The sequence below is a fragment of the Rattus rattus genome, chromosome 9 (genome assembly GCF_011064425.1).
Source record: "Rattus rattus isolate New Zealand chromosome 9, Rrattus_CSIRO_v1, whole genome shotgun sequence".
In the NCBI taxonomy this organism is placed as follows: domain Eukaryota; kingdom Metazoa; phylum Chordata; class Mammalia; order Rodentia; family Muridae; genus Rattus; species Rattus rattus.
In genome coordinates, this window is record NC_046162.1 from 64,792,727 (window position 1) to 64,806,922 (window position 14,196).

Here is a 14,196-nt window from a genome sequence, read left to right on the forward strand (position 1 = left end):
CCATTGCTTGCTCTCTCCCTCTCCCTCTCCCTCTCCCTTTCCCTCTCCCTCTTTCTCCCCATTTCCCCCTTCCCCCGTCCCCCTTGCTCTCTCACTCTCTCTCTGACCTCTGTCTCAGTCTGTCTGTTTCTGTGGGGATGGTATGGACAGACATAGGTGATTTCTCAAGCAAGACTCCTTTTCCCCCCATTAATTCATTATTTTACTTTACATCCCAATTGCAGCCCCTCTCTCCTAGTTCCCCTCTCCCATTCCCCTCACCTCTGAGAAAGGAGAGGTCCCCTCCTGGGTAGCAATCCACCCTGGCACTTCAAGTCACTGCAAGACTAGGTACATCCCCTCCCACTGAGGCCAGACGAGACAACCCAGTTAGGGGAACTAGATACACAGGCAGGCAACAGCCAGGGGTAAACCCCTGCTCCAACTGTTGGGGGACCCACACCCAACCAAGTGGAAGCCACAAATCCTGGGCCCACACCAAACACTGCAGAGATTTGCCTTGAGGGATGTGCTCGCTGGTGGGGGGGGGGGTCAGCCTAGATTCACCAGGGACAGTAAGGGGGATGATAAGTGAGGGCCCAGGGGATTTTCCCAGTATGCCCTGGGCTTCTTCTGAGCTCCCTGGAGCAGTACAGCTCTCCAAATGTGTCGCTAATGTCAAGTCAAGTCTGCTTTTCTCCTGTGCTGTGGGTCTGGACCGAGGACCCTCGGTGTGGATGACAGTCAGGAGGGAGCGACGCTATCCCTGCCTCCCTCCAGCATCCTGCACAGTTTGGGCACATTTTTAGTTGTCAGGAAAAAGAGGTCAGAGATTTGGCCCAGATCCCTCACAGAGGACAACCAGCCCCCAAACAAAACAAACAAAACAAAGCAAAACAAAGAGAAACAGCATTGCAAAGGGCGTTTGGAGCTTGTTTAGTCAGTTTGACACAACTGGAGTCATCTGGAGAGGGAACCTTAACTGAGAAAATGCCCCCATTAGACTGGGGGAAAATGCCCCCTATAGGTAAGACTGTGGGACATTTTCTTGATTGTTGTGGGTGGGTCCCGTGGGCCCCACCCACTGTGGGCGGTGCCAATCCTAGGCGGGTGGTCCTGGAGTGTTTATCACAAAGCACACTGAGCAAGTCGCAGGGAAGCAAACTGGTAAGCAGTGCTCCTTCCTCCGTGGCATCAGCTCTTGCCTCCTGGTTCCTACCCTGAACTGTGACTGTCAACAGAAATAAACGTTCCTCCCCCAGGTCATGGTGCTTTATCGCTGGGACAGAAAATAAACGACGGCAGTTTAGGAAACAAAGCAGGAGGTGTAGCCGATGAGAGCCAAGAGGCAGCTAGCATTGGGAGGTTGGTCAGAGGCAGAAAGAGCCCACACCGTTTCCCCCTTGCACGGGGTGAGAGCAAAACCCCAGGGCGTTTTCTTACGTGGTCTGGGTCTAGCACCATCAGTTGGGAGCCTTCCTCCTCTGCTTCGTCACTCCCTTCAGACATTGTTCTTTCGATCTGGGTCTCGTCCTCGAGGCTGAGGGTCTGGACCTGGTCTAGGAACTGTATTCGGGTTTCTTCATGGGCTCTGGGAGGCGGCTGCACTGCGGTCAGAGAGGGACAGCAAAAGTCACCAGGGCTTGGTTGTCATGTTCTGAGGGGTGTGGGCATCAAGGCTAGTCCGGCTCTCACAGGGCATATTGGAAATGAGGAAGGAGAGCCTTCCAGTGGCAGGTTCTCAGGCTTGCCCATGGTATCAGCCAGCACTGACCCAAGACATCCCACAGAACGAGCCCCATCCTAGCAGTGGATGGAGACTCAGGTGAAGGATGGGGGGAAAGGGGCCTCCTTACTGTGGGGCTTTTGGGTTTTAAAAAAATGAAGTTCGGGAGCTGGGATGATGGCTCACAGGTTTACCCATGCCAGGCAGTTTACACCGTTCTCGAACTCCAACTCAGAGGGATCTGACGCCCTCTTCTGGCCCCCTTGAGTACTGCGATCATGAGACCTAGCACACGTACAGGCAGCACACAGTTAGGTCACGGAGACCCTTGTCTTCTGCTGTATGTCATTACTTGTCTGTTTTGACCGGGAGTCTCTCCATGTAGCCCTGGTTGGCCCAGAACTCACTATGCAGACCAGGCTAGCTTTGAACTCACAGAGATCCCCTGTGTCCCAAGCACCGCTGGGGCTAAAGGTGTGCGTGCTACCACACTGGCTGCTGGGCAGACTGGCTGTTATCCATTGTACTCTGCTGCTTGGAGCAGTAATCAGAACACAGGCGCCCAACAGATCAGCATTGAACAGATAAGACAAACAAAACACGACATCAAGGGCTGGCATGATCCTGCAGACCCAGAATCCCAGAGCTTAGGAATTCAAGACCAGTCTTTAAGACACATAAGGGGTTCGAGGTCGTCCTGGGCTCTGGGAGACTGTTTTGACTTTTATTTATCGATTACTTTTTGGTTATGCGTGTGGGTCCACAAACATGAGTGCAGGTGCCCGCAGAGGCCAGAGGAGTTGGATACCCCTGGAGTTTGAATCACACAGGTGGTTGAGTGATTGGGAGTTGAACCCAGGTCTTCTGGAAGAGCAGCCATGCTCTTAGCTGCTGGGCCATCTCTCCAGCCCCCACCACTCTGTTTCAAACCAGACAGGCCATACAGGTGAGCGTCAGGAATAAAATGGGAAGGCAAAGTTATGGGGTGTGTGAGACGTGGAGCAGGAGTTGGTCCAGGGAACCGAATCTTGGGGGAACCGAACCCTGGAGGAAGAAGAGGGTTCTTCAGGGTTAGTCGGCAGACAGCTGCCTCACTTAGAAAACCAACCAACACGCCTGGTGGGCATTTGCCATCCCGTGAGCTCACCTGCAGCATCAGGAACTGCAGCCCTGGTGTGTGTGAGACAGACCTGGGGCGGGGGGACAGTCCCCTAGGGGCTGTCCCCTTCAAGTAGCCATCCCACAGGCAGGATGATGGTGACGGTGCTTTGGACCTGAATCGTTCACACCGTCTTGCTTCCTCTGTACCCCTGACCCACCTTGCTCTGAGGGCCTAGGTTTGTCTGGAGCTTAGTGGCTCAAGGGTCCTCCTGATTCAGGCTTCACATTGCTGGGACTCTGGTGTGAAGTACCGCATCCACTTCTGTGGACCAGGGCCTTGTGTGTGTGCAAAGCAAGTCCCAGCAGTGAGCTGCATCCAGAACCACGGTCTCATTTCTTACTGGACTAGATGGACATCTGTTCTCATATCAGCTTAAATAATGTGTGGCTCTGTGAAGCGGAAGGGTGCACGCATTTCCATCCTGGACAGCATGCATTCTCCCCATCTGTTCCCCACACACGTGGTCAGACGAGGACATGTGTGTGCCCTTCCACACTCGGCAGAGGCTCCACTTCCAGAGACCAGGGGTCGGGTGGAAATGGGTGGAGTCAGTCAGGGTTGTGGATGTGGGGGACCTCTTTGGGTCTGAAATAAGTTACTAGATGTATCAATGGGCAATGGGGAACAGTTGCGACTTCTCTGGGTCTGGGTGAGGGCTAACTGAGATACATTGTAAATGGAGTCTGGGTGAGGGCTAACTGAGATCCATTGTAAATGAAGTCTGGGTGAGGGTCAACTGAGATCCATTGTAAATGAAGTCTGGGTGAGGGTCAACTGAGATCCAGCTGCCTGCACCTGCTGAACATATGTTTATCATTAGCCTCTCGGCATCAGGGGAGTGAGGAGGAGACAGCTATGGCCGGAGCAGTCTCACCTACACAGAAAGGAAGGTGAGCTGGCTTAGTGGCTGTCATGACAACGCTGTCAGAAGCATCATTACCTGACTCTTGCTGAAGAGCTTCCTCTGTTTCCAGGGGAAGATCGTCAATGTCCGAGGGAGTCAAACTTCCCATAATGCTCAGTCTGAAGCGGTGCCGTGCCCCCATAGGAAAGGATCTTTGACGGGAGGGCTCTATGGGTCTCACCTACAGAAAGAATATCAGGAACAAATTAATGAGGACTGCTGTAGTTTGGAACAGGTTTAATTGTGTCCCTTCCTTACTAAGGTTCTGAATGGACCTGGAAGACCCTCTGCTCTGCTGTCCAGATGCCAGAGGCTGGAAAGAGTGGCCTGAACACGTTCCTCATAGGGGCTAGCCTTCACTCTGTGCACTTCCAGCAAGGGCCTCATGGTGGGGGAGGCACTTTCTCTTCTCCCATCTAAACACCTTCCCTTGATATCTGGCTGTTTTTCTCACTGGAGACAACGTCTTTTACGTAGCCCAGGGTGGCCTGGGTACTTAACAACTCTTATATCTCAGCCTCCTTAGTGATGAAGTTATGAGACTGTGCTTTTACCCTCCCCCTCCCCCAACTTTATTTTAAGCATTTGAAGGGGTAGTTCCTGTAGTTACTGAGCTGGGCCGTCAGTACTCAGCAGCCGCTGAGGTAAATGCTGGACCAGGAGCTGGCGAGACTAGGCTTCACCACCCTGTTTATGAAGAACAAAGTATGAATATCATATGCGCCCGTGAGCTCCATGGCCCATGATGTAGGGAAGGGGAAACAGATACAAGAAGCTAAAAAGTTCACCTAAGTGTGAGCATCACCTAAAGGTAGGCTGGCTCACAAGAACCTGCCCCAAAGGTGTATACATGGTAGAGATAGAGGAAGAGGAAGAGAAGGAGCGGCAGGAGGAGGAAGAAGAGGAGAAAGAGGAGGAGGAGCATGAGGAGGAGAAGGAAGAGGAAGAGGAGGAGGGAGAAGAGGAGCATGAAGCAGAAGAGAAGGAAGAAAAGCATGAAGAGAAAGAGGAAGAGGAGGAGGAAGAGGATAAGTAGCAGCAGGAGGAGGAGAAGTGGCAGCAGCATGAGGAGGAGGAGGAAGAGAAGAAGGAAGAGGAGGAGGAGGGAGAGAAGAAGGAAGAGGAGGAAGAGGAGGAGGAGGGAGAGAAGAAGGAGTAGTAGTAGTAGGAGTAATAGCTTGGAGAGCTGACTCTGGGAAGGGTGATCTGCCTACAGGTCCTGTAGGGAGCCCCGGGAATGCTGAACTGGACGTTACGGGGACATGGCTGCTATTGAATCACCCATGCTCCTGTGAGTGACCCCAGTAAGCTCACTGGTTCTCCGAACTGGGCTTCCGTGGAATCATTACTTCAGCCTGCTGTTGGCTCACTGTCTGGGGCCAGGAGACATTTGTTGGCATCTCCCCAGGAAAAGGTCACTCAGTGATTTGTACGAAACAAAAAGCATTTGTAGGTGACCAAGCAGATTTGGGATTTACCTCTGGCACCTAAGAAAATAAAATGTGCTTTCTACTGTGCTTCAGGTTTTTTTTTGCCCCCTGAAAGTTTCTGACCTGTTTTAAGTTTTGGTGCTGGGTTAGCAGGTTTAAGGCCTCTAGTTTCAAGCCCCCAAACAGATAAACCAACCAACAAAGATCAAAATGTCAGCCACTAACACGAAATGACACTTTGAACGCAAAGGCTGACTTAGAATGCGAGATACCCCTGCCCCAGCCTTCCTTCTGGGTGAGTGCAGGGATCGAAGCTGGATGCTACCATGGCCAGCTAATTTGAATTTTGAGAAATAAGAACTTCAGTCCCTCTCCCTTCCTTACATAAAGTGAACTTACGGGCGCACAAGCCCCCACCCCACCCCCCGAAACTTTCTGGGCCACGCTGCTCTGGAAGACTGGAGACCTGGGAGTGGTCACATGTATGGATGGTGGCTACAGAATGTCCCCAGCCTTGCATGTGGCAGCCTGGATCTGAGGTTTAAGCTCTCAGCGGTGACCTACATTGGCTAAGAGATTCCTAACATTGGCCAGCTTGGGAGAATGCACCCATCAGGTTGGCCTGCGGCCAAGTACATGGGAGTTCATGATCGACGTGGGAGGGCTTAGCAGACAATTTACTGCCCTAGCCCTGGGCAGGTAGCCTTAGGTTCTCCAAGAAAGCAATGTAAGCCAAGAGCAGGCTAGAAGCAGGGCTCCTCCATAGCCTCTGCTTCCCATTCCTGCCTCCAGGTTCCCCACCTCCCCTTCCCTTCACAGCAGACAAGGGTCAGGTTGTGCAAGCCAAATAAACCCTCTCCTCTCCAAGTTTTTGGAGATGGCGGTGTTTATCACAGATACTAAACACATGTCTGCAAACTCCTCTCACTGGGTGACGAACCACATGGGCAGGCAAACACTGAAAGGCACTCACCACGCTGTCCTCTGGAGGCTCTGTGGGCTCTGTGGGCTGTATGAGCTCTACGGGCTCGTAGATGCTTTCCTGGGATGCGTCCTGTGTTGTTAAGGCTTTTGTCTCCTCTTCCCCCATGTCCCAGGGGCTGACATCAGAGTAGGAGAACGCAGGAGAGCTGATTATATCAGAGAGCTCGTCCACCTCGGAGGGATGGCCTGCTTTCTCTTGTTCAGAAACGTCAAAATCTCCTTCTGGGGCAGGTTCTCCAGTGGGTTCCGCTTCATCTCGGGGTCTGGCCTTTGCAGTGTATTTAACTTTTTTTTGTGGTATGGTGGCTCCAATGGATTCTAAGTCCACTCCTTGGATGGCTTTTACAATGGAGTCCACATCAGTTTCCGAGATGGCTTCTCTGACTTCAACTTCTTGTTCCGCCTTTCTGATGGTTTCCACATCCACTCCTGGGGTAGCCTCTCCAGTGGGTTCCGCCTGTGTTTCTGGTGTGGTCTCTCCAATGAATTCCACTTCTGTTCCTGGGGGAGCCTCTCCAATGAATTCTACTACTGTGTCTGGGGGAGCCTCTCCAATGGATTCCACTTCTGTTTCTGGGAAAGCCTCTCCAATGGACCCCGCTTCTCCTTCAGAGATGGCTTCTCCTTCAGTGATGACTCTCTCAGCATCCACCATTTCCCCTTCTAATCTGCCTTCGCTATCAGTTGTAATGCCCCTTTCAGGATCTTGGGTGGGCTCTCTACCCTCAGCAGTTTTTTGGCCATTGTTTTCCAACTGTGGTGATACCTGTTACGGTGCATCGAGAAATCCCAGGGAAGAAAATACAATCTTGAGAGATGTTAAGGTGACAGGAAGACCATCTGCCTACATCTCCCCCACCCCCAAGAGGTCATGTTTTGTGTATAATGTGACTGCCGCCTGGTTCCTAAAGTCATGTGTTACAAGCATGACTTCTGGAAAATGCAAGGCAGTCTAAGGGTCGGGTGTGCTATTACCGAAAGCTAACACTTCGGAATGAGGTATGCAGCTTGACACAGTCTATCATCGGAGAAGGGGAGTCTCAAGTGAGGGATTAACCAGAGGAGACTGGCCAGTCTGTGAGGGGTTGTCTTAATTACTAACTGGCCAGGCACACTGCGGGCGACACCATTCCCTATATGAGTGGTCGTGTGTTGTATGAGAAAGCTGGCTGAGCAGAAGCTAGAAATGAACAGTGCTCCCCATGGTTCCTGCTGAACCTCCTTGGCCGTGAGTGAGTTCTCTGGTTAGAGGCACCATGTGTGGACTGGCAAGCCTTCAGGCTCCTGCCTTGATGTCCCTCAGTAATGAACCATGACCTGGAAGTGTAGGCCACATAAATCCTTTCCTCCTCTAAGGTGCTTTTGGTCAAACTATTTTGTCAATGGCAGTAGAACACAGTGGGAAGGAACCAGGTCTCTCCGTGCCTGAACCGAGACCGTCACGGAGCATATGAGCATGGCACCACGGTTCCTGGCCGTCCTGTCTATTTGTTTCCTAGCAAAGCAGTCTGGACGGAAGTTACCTCATGGCCTTCAGTATACTGCTGCTCTGTCTCCTCTTCCGCAGATGTCTGTTCGCCTTCCAGGTTTGACCTGCTTTTAGAGACAGGGAACACTGGCTCACAGCCTATCGTGCAAACTGCATACCAGCTGCTCAACGGTAAGGCTTCCGCCTCTCCTCCATCCTGCTGCCAGTCAAGACTCTTCCATCACTAGGTGATGCTTGTCATGGGCCACAAATTTGGCATGGAGATGACCGTAAAGCGCAATTATAGCACGAAAGGAGCGGCATGTGAGAACACCCCAGAAAAATCACCTTAGCTATTCTGTTTCTGGGGCAAAGCAGAGAAGGTCTCAGAGAGAGGACAGCATGTCTGACTCGGTCTCTGCTTCTCAGCATGGCGAAGGTTTGCATATAAAATATTTTGGCTTTTCAAAAACTTAATTAGGAGTTGGAGTCTGGACCCCCAGCACTTACGTAAAAGTCAGGCACAGTTGCTCATGCCTGTAACTCTGGCATTGTGAGGATCTGAGCCAGTGCAGATCGATAAAGCAGGACACTTGACGTCCTCCTCTGGCTTCTGCATGTGCACTTGCATGCACATGCACACACACACACAGATGCACACTCACACATGTCACACACGTGCACACACACTCGAGCATACACACATACACAGGCACACGCACACACACACCCACACACACACACCACACTCCTACAAATATGCCACACGTACTATTTAAGACATAAACTAAGCTAGCTTTTTAAAAAATCAAACTACTGCAGATGTCTGCTTCACAGACAATGAAAGCACAGGCCATTTCCCCCTCTGCTCCCCACAGCACCACTGGGACAGGCACTAGTGTGCACCTGCCTTTGTTCAGAATCTTTGCATTTCAAGTCTTCCCCAAGTTGGAGCTCATCCTACAACTGTTGCTTCACAGTTAGCCTTCTCCTGTGATATAATCTGGATGTGTTGCCATGGGCGTCCAGAGAGACTTAACCTTTAAATATATGAAACAACCCAGAAGTGTCTGAGAGAATAGAGTTGTTTAAACTTGCTTTTGTTTTGCACAAAAACTAAAACAGAGCCAGCAGCAGTGTTTTGGAGTTCACTCAGTGCTGGGGATCTATCTGTCTACCCCTCAAATCCATGACAGGGGAGTTCATTCTTTTAGGGTGAGGCACGGGCCTAGCAATGGAACCAGTGCTTCCCCCCTTCTTCCTACTCTTGCAATACTGGACAGCGTCCTTTCTACGTCCTGCTTTGCAGTCCGGTTTGCCAAGCCTAGTGGTTGCCATGGTTACCGCAGGGCATGCAATTCTGTAGTCCGGGAGAAGCAGGAGCTAGGAGTAGAGAGTGAGGCGGGGGAGGAGGTATGCGGGGGGGGGGAAGGAAAGGCCAAAGGATAGGAGGTGGAAGAGATAAGGGATATAGGGGACAGTGGACTGGGTAGGGTAGGAAAGGCCCAAAAAGTGGGGAAGAGAGTGGGAACAGGCACAGAAGTGAAGGAGAAGGCGCACCGGGTGGGGGTACCTGCGTACAGAAAGCTGCGGATAACATCTGGTGGGTTTATTATCCCTCCAGCGGGGCTTACCCGTCAGCCTGGTCCTCCGGCTCCGCCATCTCTCGTTGCTAGGAGACGCCATCAACATCCGGCGAAGTCGGGACCGCGCGCTCAGAGACCGCAGGAGGCGGGGCCTGGCTGCGTCCGCTAGTTCTCACGGAAACACTGAGCAAACACATTTAAAGCACAAATGTGTGTTTTGTCTGTCCGTCGCCATGTGTCCGAGCCTTTCCCGCCCAGACTTAGGTCCGGTAGAGGGACAATAGTGCTAATGTACACCTCCTTCGACCTAAAGATGTTCAGGGACTCGGAAAGCGGCAGGCTGGGTGGGGATGCTGGGTCCGGGAAAGGCGCCTAGCTCTGGTTCTCCCATATTCAGCTTTGGGTTCCACAAGGACCCTCACCATGGGGTCTTTCTAAGGGGTCGTTGTCAGAGGAAAGGGTCCCAGTACCTTTTGGTGGGCATCATTCCTTCGTACCCCCAAATTTGAAAAATAGGAACGCAGGGGGTGAGCGCATTTGTGGGCACAGGGAGGCCCTGCCTCCAGGACTGAGGGCGTAGGGCTCCCATCCAGAGCAGGGTCTCGGGTACCCGGCGCGCGGTAGGACTTGCAGAGAGCCCCGAGCAGGGATCGACGGATGCGCGGGACCCCGATGTTAGAGGCTGGGCGCGGCGTTCCGGGCTGCGCGGGGGCCCCGGGGCGGAGCGAGGCGGAGCGGGGGCGGAGTGGGGGCGGAGCGGGGCCGGCCTCTCCACATCCCCTCCCCGCCGCGCCTCGCTAGCGGCGGCGGTGGCAGTGGCGGCGGCGGCGGCGGCTGTGGCTCCTGGAGCCGGCGCGTGTCCAGCCCTCGCGGCGGGACCCGGGTGGGTATCAGTGTTAGTTTAGGTCCGCGAGCCGGGGGTTTTGGGGTCCACTCGGGACAACGTGGCGGTTCCTGGGCACGCTGGAATCTGCACGCACGGGACGCGGGCCTGCTGTGCGGGGGCCCGGGAGGGGCTCGGGGAACCGGCACTGGGCGCAGGGCGGGGGCGATGCGGAGGGACCCGGATCTCGCTGGGGACGCCCTGGGGACTCCATCCTCAAGTGAGACTCTCTGCCCTGGGAGTGGGCTCACTCGAGGAGACCCGGTCCCTGCCTGTCTGGAGCTGTGGGCCGGGGCACTTGCGGTCTTTGTCTTGCTGGCTGGTCTGAGCATGCGAAGAACTTGTGGGGTTTCCGCACTAGCTGACAGAGCCCCCAAGGTGTGTTATGCCCTCCTGGGGCGTGCGTGGTCTTAGCGTTGGGTACAAAGGGGAATGGTCAGAGATATTTAAGATCCCCATGTCAGGGTCCTCGCTTCTTTTTAGCCTGCGCCGGCTCGTGTCTCTCTCTCTCTCTCTCTCTCTCTCTCTCTCTCTCTCTCTCTCTCTCTCTCTCTCTCTCTCTCTCTCTCACCTCCCTTCCTTCAAAAGAACGGGAAAAAAATGGAATAGCATAAAAAAGAAAAAAGGGCAATTTAAGATTGCTAAAAATAACCCATGGAACCCTGCCAGAACGCGCGGTGCGAAAAGCCTCTTCCTCCAAAGTCGCGTGTTGGCCACAATCTAGTCCCAGGTTCCGTTCAGAAATAGGGGAATATAGGAAAGTGGCTCTTGCCTCCGGTAAAGTTTGTTCCATGGCCCCTGTCAACTTCCTCTATCAGGAAAGAGAGGGGAAATGTCCCGTCGCCAAGCATCTTGGTCAGAGCATGGATGCAAACACCCGGACTCTAGGGGCTCCATTCTAAATCTTAATAACTGATTAAAGAATTTAAAAGATACTCTATGCAAGCCTTAGCTCTCGGTAGAAAGGTTGATATTAACCTTGATGGCGAATATTGTACTTAATGGTGCAAGAACTTTGGGCACAGGGGTGGCCCGTTGGGAATTTACCCGAGTTGGTTCTCAGCTGGTTGTTGGGGAGGGATCTCTTGGCTGAGCAGTACTTACGGTTTTGTTTGTTTTTCCTGGTGGGTGGAGTGTTTAGAGTGTTGCTGGGAAATTCTTTCTTGAGAACTGTTGACTCTCCTGGCAATCATGGTGTCGGTTAACAGCCCCTGGTCATCTCCTGTGGGTTTTCGAAAGGGCTGTGGTTGCGATTTGAACTCAGGACCTTTGGAAGAGTAGTCAGTTCTCTTAACCACTGAGCCATCTCTCCAATCCCAAGGCTGTGGTTTATAAGTTTCCAAAACCACAGTTTTTATTATAGCTATTTATTGTGTGAGTGTATGTGTGTCCATGTGTGCCTCGCGGTGGTGCCTATGTGGGGCTCAGAGGACAGCTTGGGGTCAGTTCTGTCTTTCTACCACCTGAGTCTTGAGCGGAATCAAACCCAGGCCCTCAGGCTGGATGGCAGTCACTTTATCCACAGAACTATTTCGATGACATTTGCTCCAAGATGATATCACATGATGACATGTGACCCAGCACAGACCTTGCTGGCCTGCTCCTCACGGGGATTTGTTAAAGGAGGGGAGCTGGGAGCACCGTGCTCCCTGAGGAGCACTCTTTTCTTTGGAGCCTTCCCCTTTGAGAGGATGGCCTTTGGGCTGACAGAACTCCTCCACTACTGCCCTGGCCTCTCTATGCCCCAATTTTGAGTGACAAGCTGCAGTGACAAAATCATCTACCCTGGGTATGGTGGCTCAGGACCGCAATTCTAGTGCTCGAGAAGGTGAGGCAGGCAGATTTCTGTGAGTTTAAGGCCTGCCTGGGCTCTATAGTGGGCTTCAGGCCATCCTGGGTTACATAGACTTTTTTTTTTCTCAAATCAAGCCAAACCAGAAACCCCAAAAATCTGAAGAAAAAACAAAAAAAAAGCAAAACCCCCCAAAAACCAAAACCAACCAAACAAAAGCCTGTATGGTCTCCAAAAATAGACAGTATATACTGGTTCTTGTTTGCTTCCTTGATTCTTCAAAATCTCACCACCCAAGTGCCTGGCATACAGCAAATAACTTTTTATTGAGACTTAGTCAGTCAGTCTGTCAGTCTGTCTGCCTGTCTGCCTGTCTGTCTGTCTCTCTCTCTCTCTCTCTCTTGCTTTCTCTCTCTCTCTCGCTCTCTCGCTCTCTCCCCCACCTCTCTCTTCTGCAGCCTAGGTTGGTCTAGAACTCATGATAATCCCCCTGCCTCTGCATCTTAAGTGCGGGGATCACAGGTGTGTGCTTCCATTCTTGCTTGTTGACTTTTAAACTGTCACCCTCACGATGATCGAATCTGTCACTCGGACTTCTCATGTTTAACCTCGCAAGTTAAAAATCCTGCTTTAAAAAAACAAACAAACAACAAACAAACAAAAACAAACCCTGCTTTCCTTCTTACAATGTTTTTATTATTTGAGAATTCCATGCAGGCATAACCACCCCCCCTCTTCCCTCTGACACACCCTGTACCCCACCTCTCCTTCTAGTTTCTTTGTTCTCTTTTTTGATGATCCCTGACTCTAGTGCTGCCCACACACGTGCATGTGTGGGACCACCCACTGCATCATGGGAAACCTGCAAGTGTTCTCCAGCTGCTGACAACTGCCAGAGGCCTCAGTAAGGGGTGTGGCCTGGGATCAGTAAGGGGTGTGGCCTGGGCTCTCCCACGCTGGAATGCTGACTGGTTTGCTCTTGTGCAGGTCTTACACGGCTGGACACGGCTGTGGCTCTGAGTTTGTAGGTAGGTCACCCGTGTCCTGTCTGGATGTCATCGGTTCATGGCAATCCTTCCCATCCCCGGGATGATGTCATTGGTGTGTTTCTGCCATCTCCTCTGCGGTGCTCCCTGAGCTTGGTGTAGAGTGGGGGCTTGTAAAGATTTAGGGCTGAGCACTCGGTTTCTTTATTACACTTTCCTTGTGAGACCGCTGCCCACCAGAGCCTCTGTGAGTGGGTCAGGGCTCTGCCAACCACACAGATGTTTTCATTTTTGATTCTTTGTGTGGATGGTTTATTGGTCTGAATCAGTCTTCTGGACCAGTTTTTGTTTTTGTTTTTCTTTTTGTTTGTTTGTTTTTTGTTTTTTGTTTTTTTGGTTTTTTTTCTGTGATAGACTGAATGCGGGCATGGCCTCACTCTTGCTAGGCGAGCGCTCTGCCTCTGAGCCCGTGGGTTTGTGAAGTCTATCCTTAGGCTCACTGTGAAGCTATGGCAAGCCTGAAAGTTTCGATCTTCCTGCCTCAGCCCTCTGGGTAGCTGAGATTACAGGCCAATACCACAACTCTGCTACCCTCCAATCTTTGTAACTCGGTGGGGACTGAACTCCCTCAGGCTGTTCTGGGGAGCAGGGTTGGTCAGATTACCTGGCAACACAAGTCTCCTCTAAGGTTTTGGCTTTCTATGACTGAGGGTTTTGGTCTTTTGTTTCTGGGTTTTTTTTGTTTGTTTGTTTGTTTGGTTTTTTTGTGGGGGGCGGGTTTGGCTGGATTCTGCTCTTGTAAAATCAGCTATGTAGATGGATACAGGTACAGGGAAAGGGAGCTGCTAACAGTGAGGGTTTGCAGCAGGAGAAGCTGGTCTTATTGAGGTCTGTCATGTTCTGCACCATTTGATTGCAGTTGTGGGATGTTGGTGGAGCTGAGACATCTCGGGTAGGGAAGAAGCCCAAGCCTGCGAGTGCCAACCTTAGTGGACGCATCCAGAGCTATCAAGGAAGGACGCTAAGCATCTTCCTTTCACTTCAGATCACCGCCCACGGACCTAATGGTTAATCTTTCGAAATTATGTTTTGGCTACACAAGAACATTTTGATCAGAGTTTTAGAGGAAAACCCCAGGGCATTCAAGCTGTAAAATCTCAACTGCTACCCAGAGGAGAACAGAGGAGAGGCAGGAAAAGGCCACGCCATTGGAGATCCACCGGGCAGTGAGAGCCACAGGGCGGGGAGGAAGGCTTTAGATAAAAACCAAACCAAACAACCCCCTCCCCAATAACA

At 52.0% G+C, this 14,196-nt stretch overlaps 2 protein-coding genes across 3 annotated transcripts in view; one reads left to right on the forward strand and one right to left on the reverse strand.

The window, feature by feature from the left end:
* The window catches only part of Ccdc40 (coiled-coil domain containing 40), a 39,703-nt gene extending 29,791 nt beyond the window's left edge, over positions 1-9,912 (reverse strand). Inside the window, exons 1-6 of the mRNA XM_032913971.1 lie at positions 9,710-9,912; positions 9,288-9,422; positions 7,709-7,778; positions 6,175-6,951; positions 3,808-3,952; positions 1,423-1,586 (exon numbers count right to left, since the gene is read on the reverse strand). Coding sequence (XP_032769862.1) covers positions 1,423-1,586; positions 3,808-3,952; positions 6,175-6,951; positions 7,709-7,778; positions 9,288-9,316 — 1,185 coding nt within the window. The 5' untranslated portion in view covers positions 9,317-9,422; positions 9,710-9,912. The remainder of the gene's footprint in view (positions 1-1,422; positions 1,587-3,807; positions 3,953-6,174; positions 6,952-7,708; positions 7,779-9,287; positions 9,423-9,709) is intronic.
* A 113-nt stretch (positions 9,913-10,025) lies between these two features.
* Positions 10,026-14,196, forward strand: part of Tbc1d16 (TBC1 domain family member 16) — an 82,502-nt gene continuing 78,331 nt past the window's right edge. For both annotated transcript variants that reach the window (XM_032912168.1, XM_032912170.1), the window contains exon 1: positions 10,026-10,122. The gene's annotated coding sequence lies outside the window, so the exon portion shown is untranslated. The remainder of the gene's footprint in view (positions 10,123-14,196) is intronic.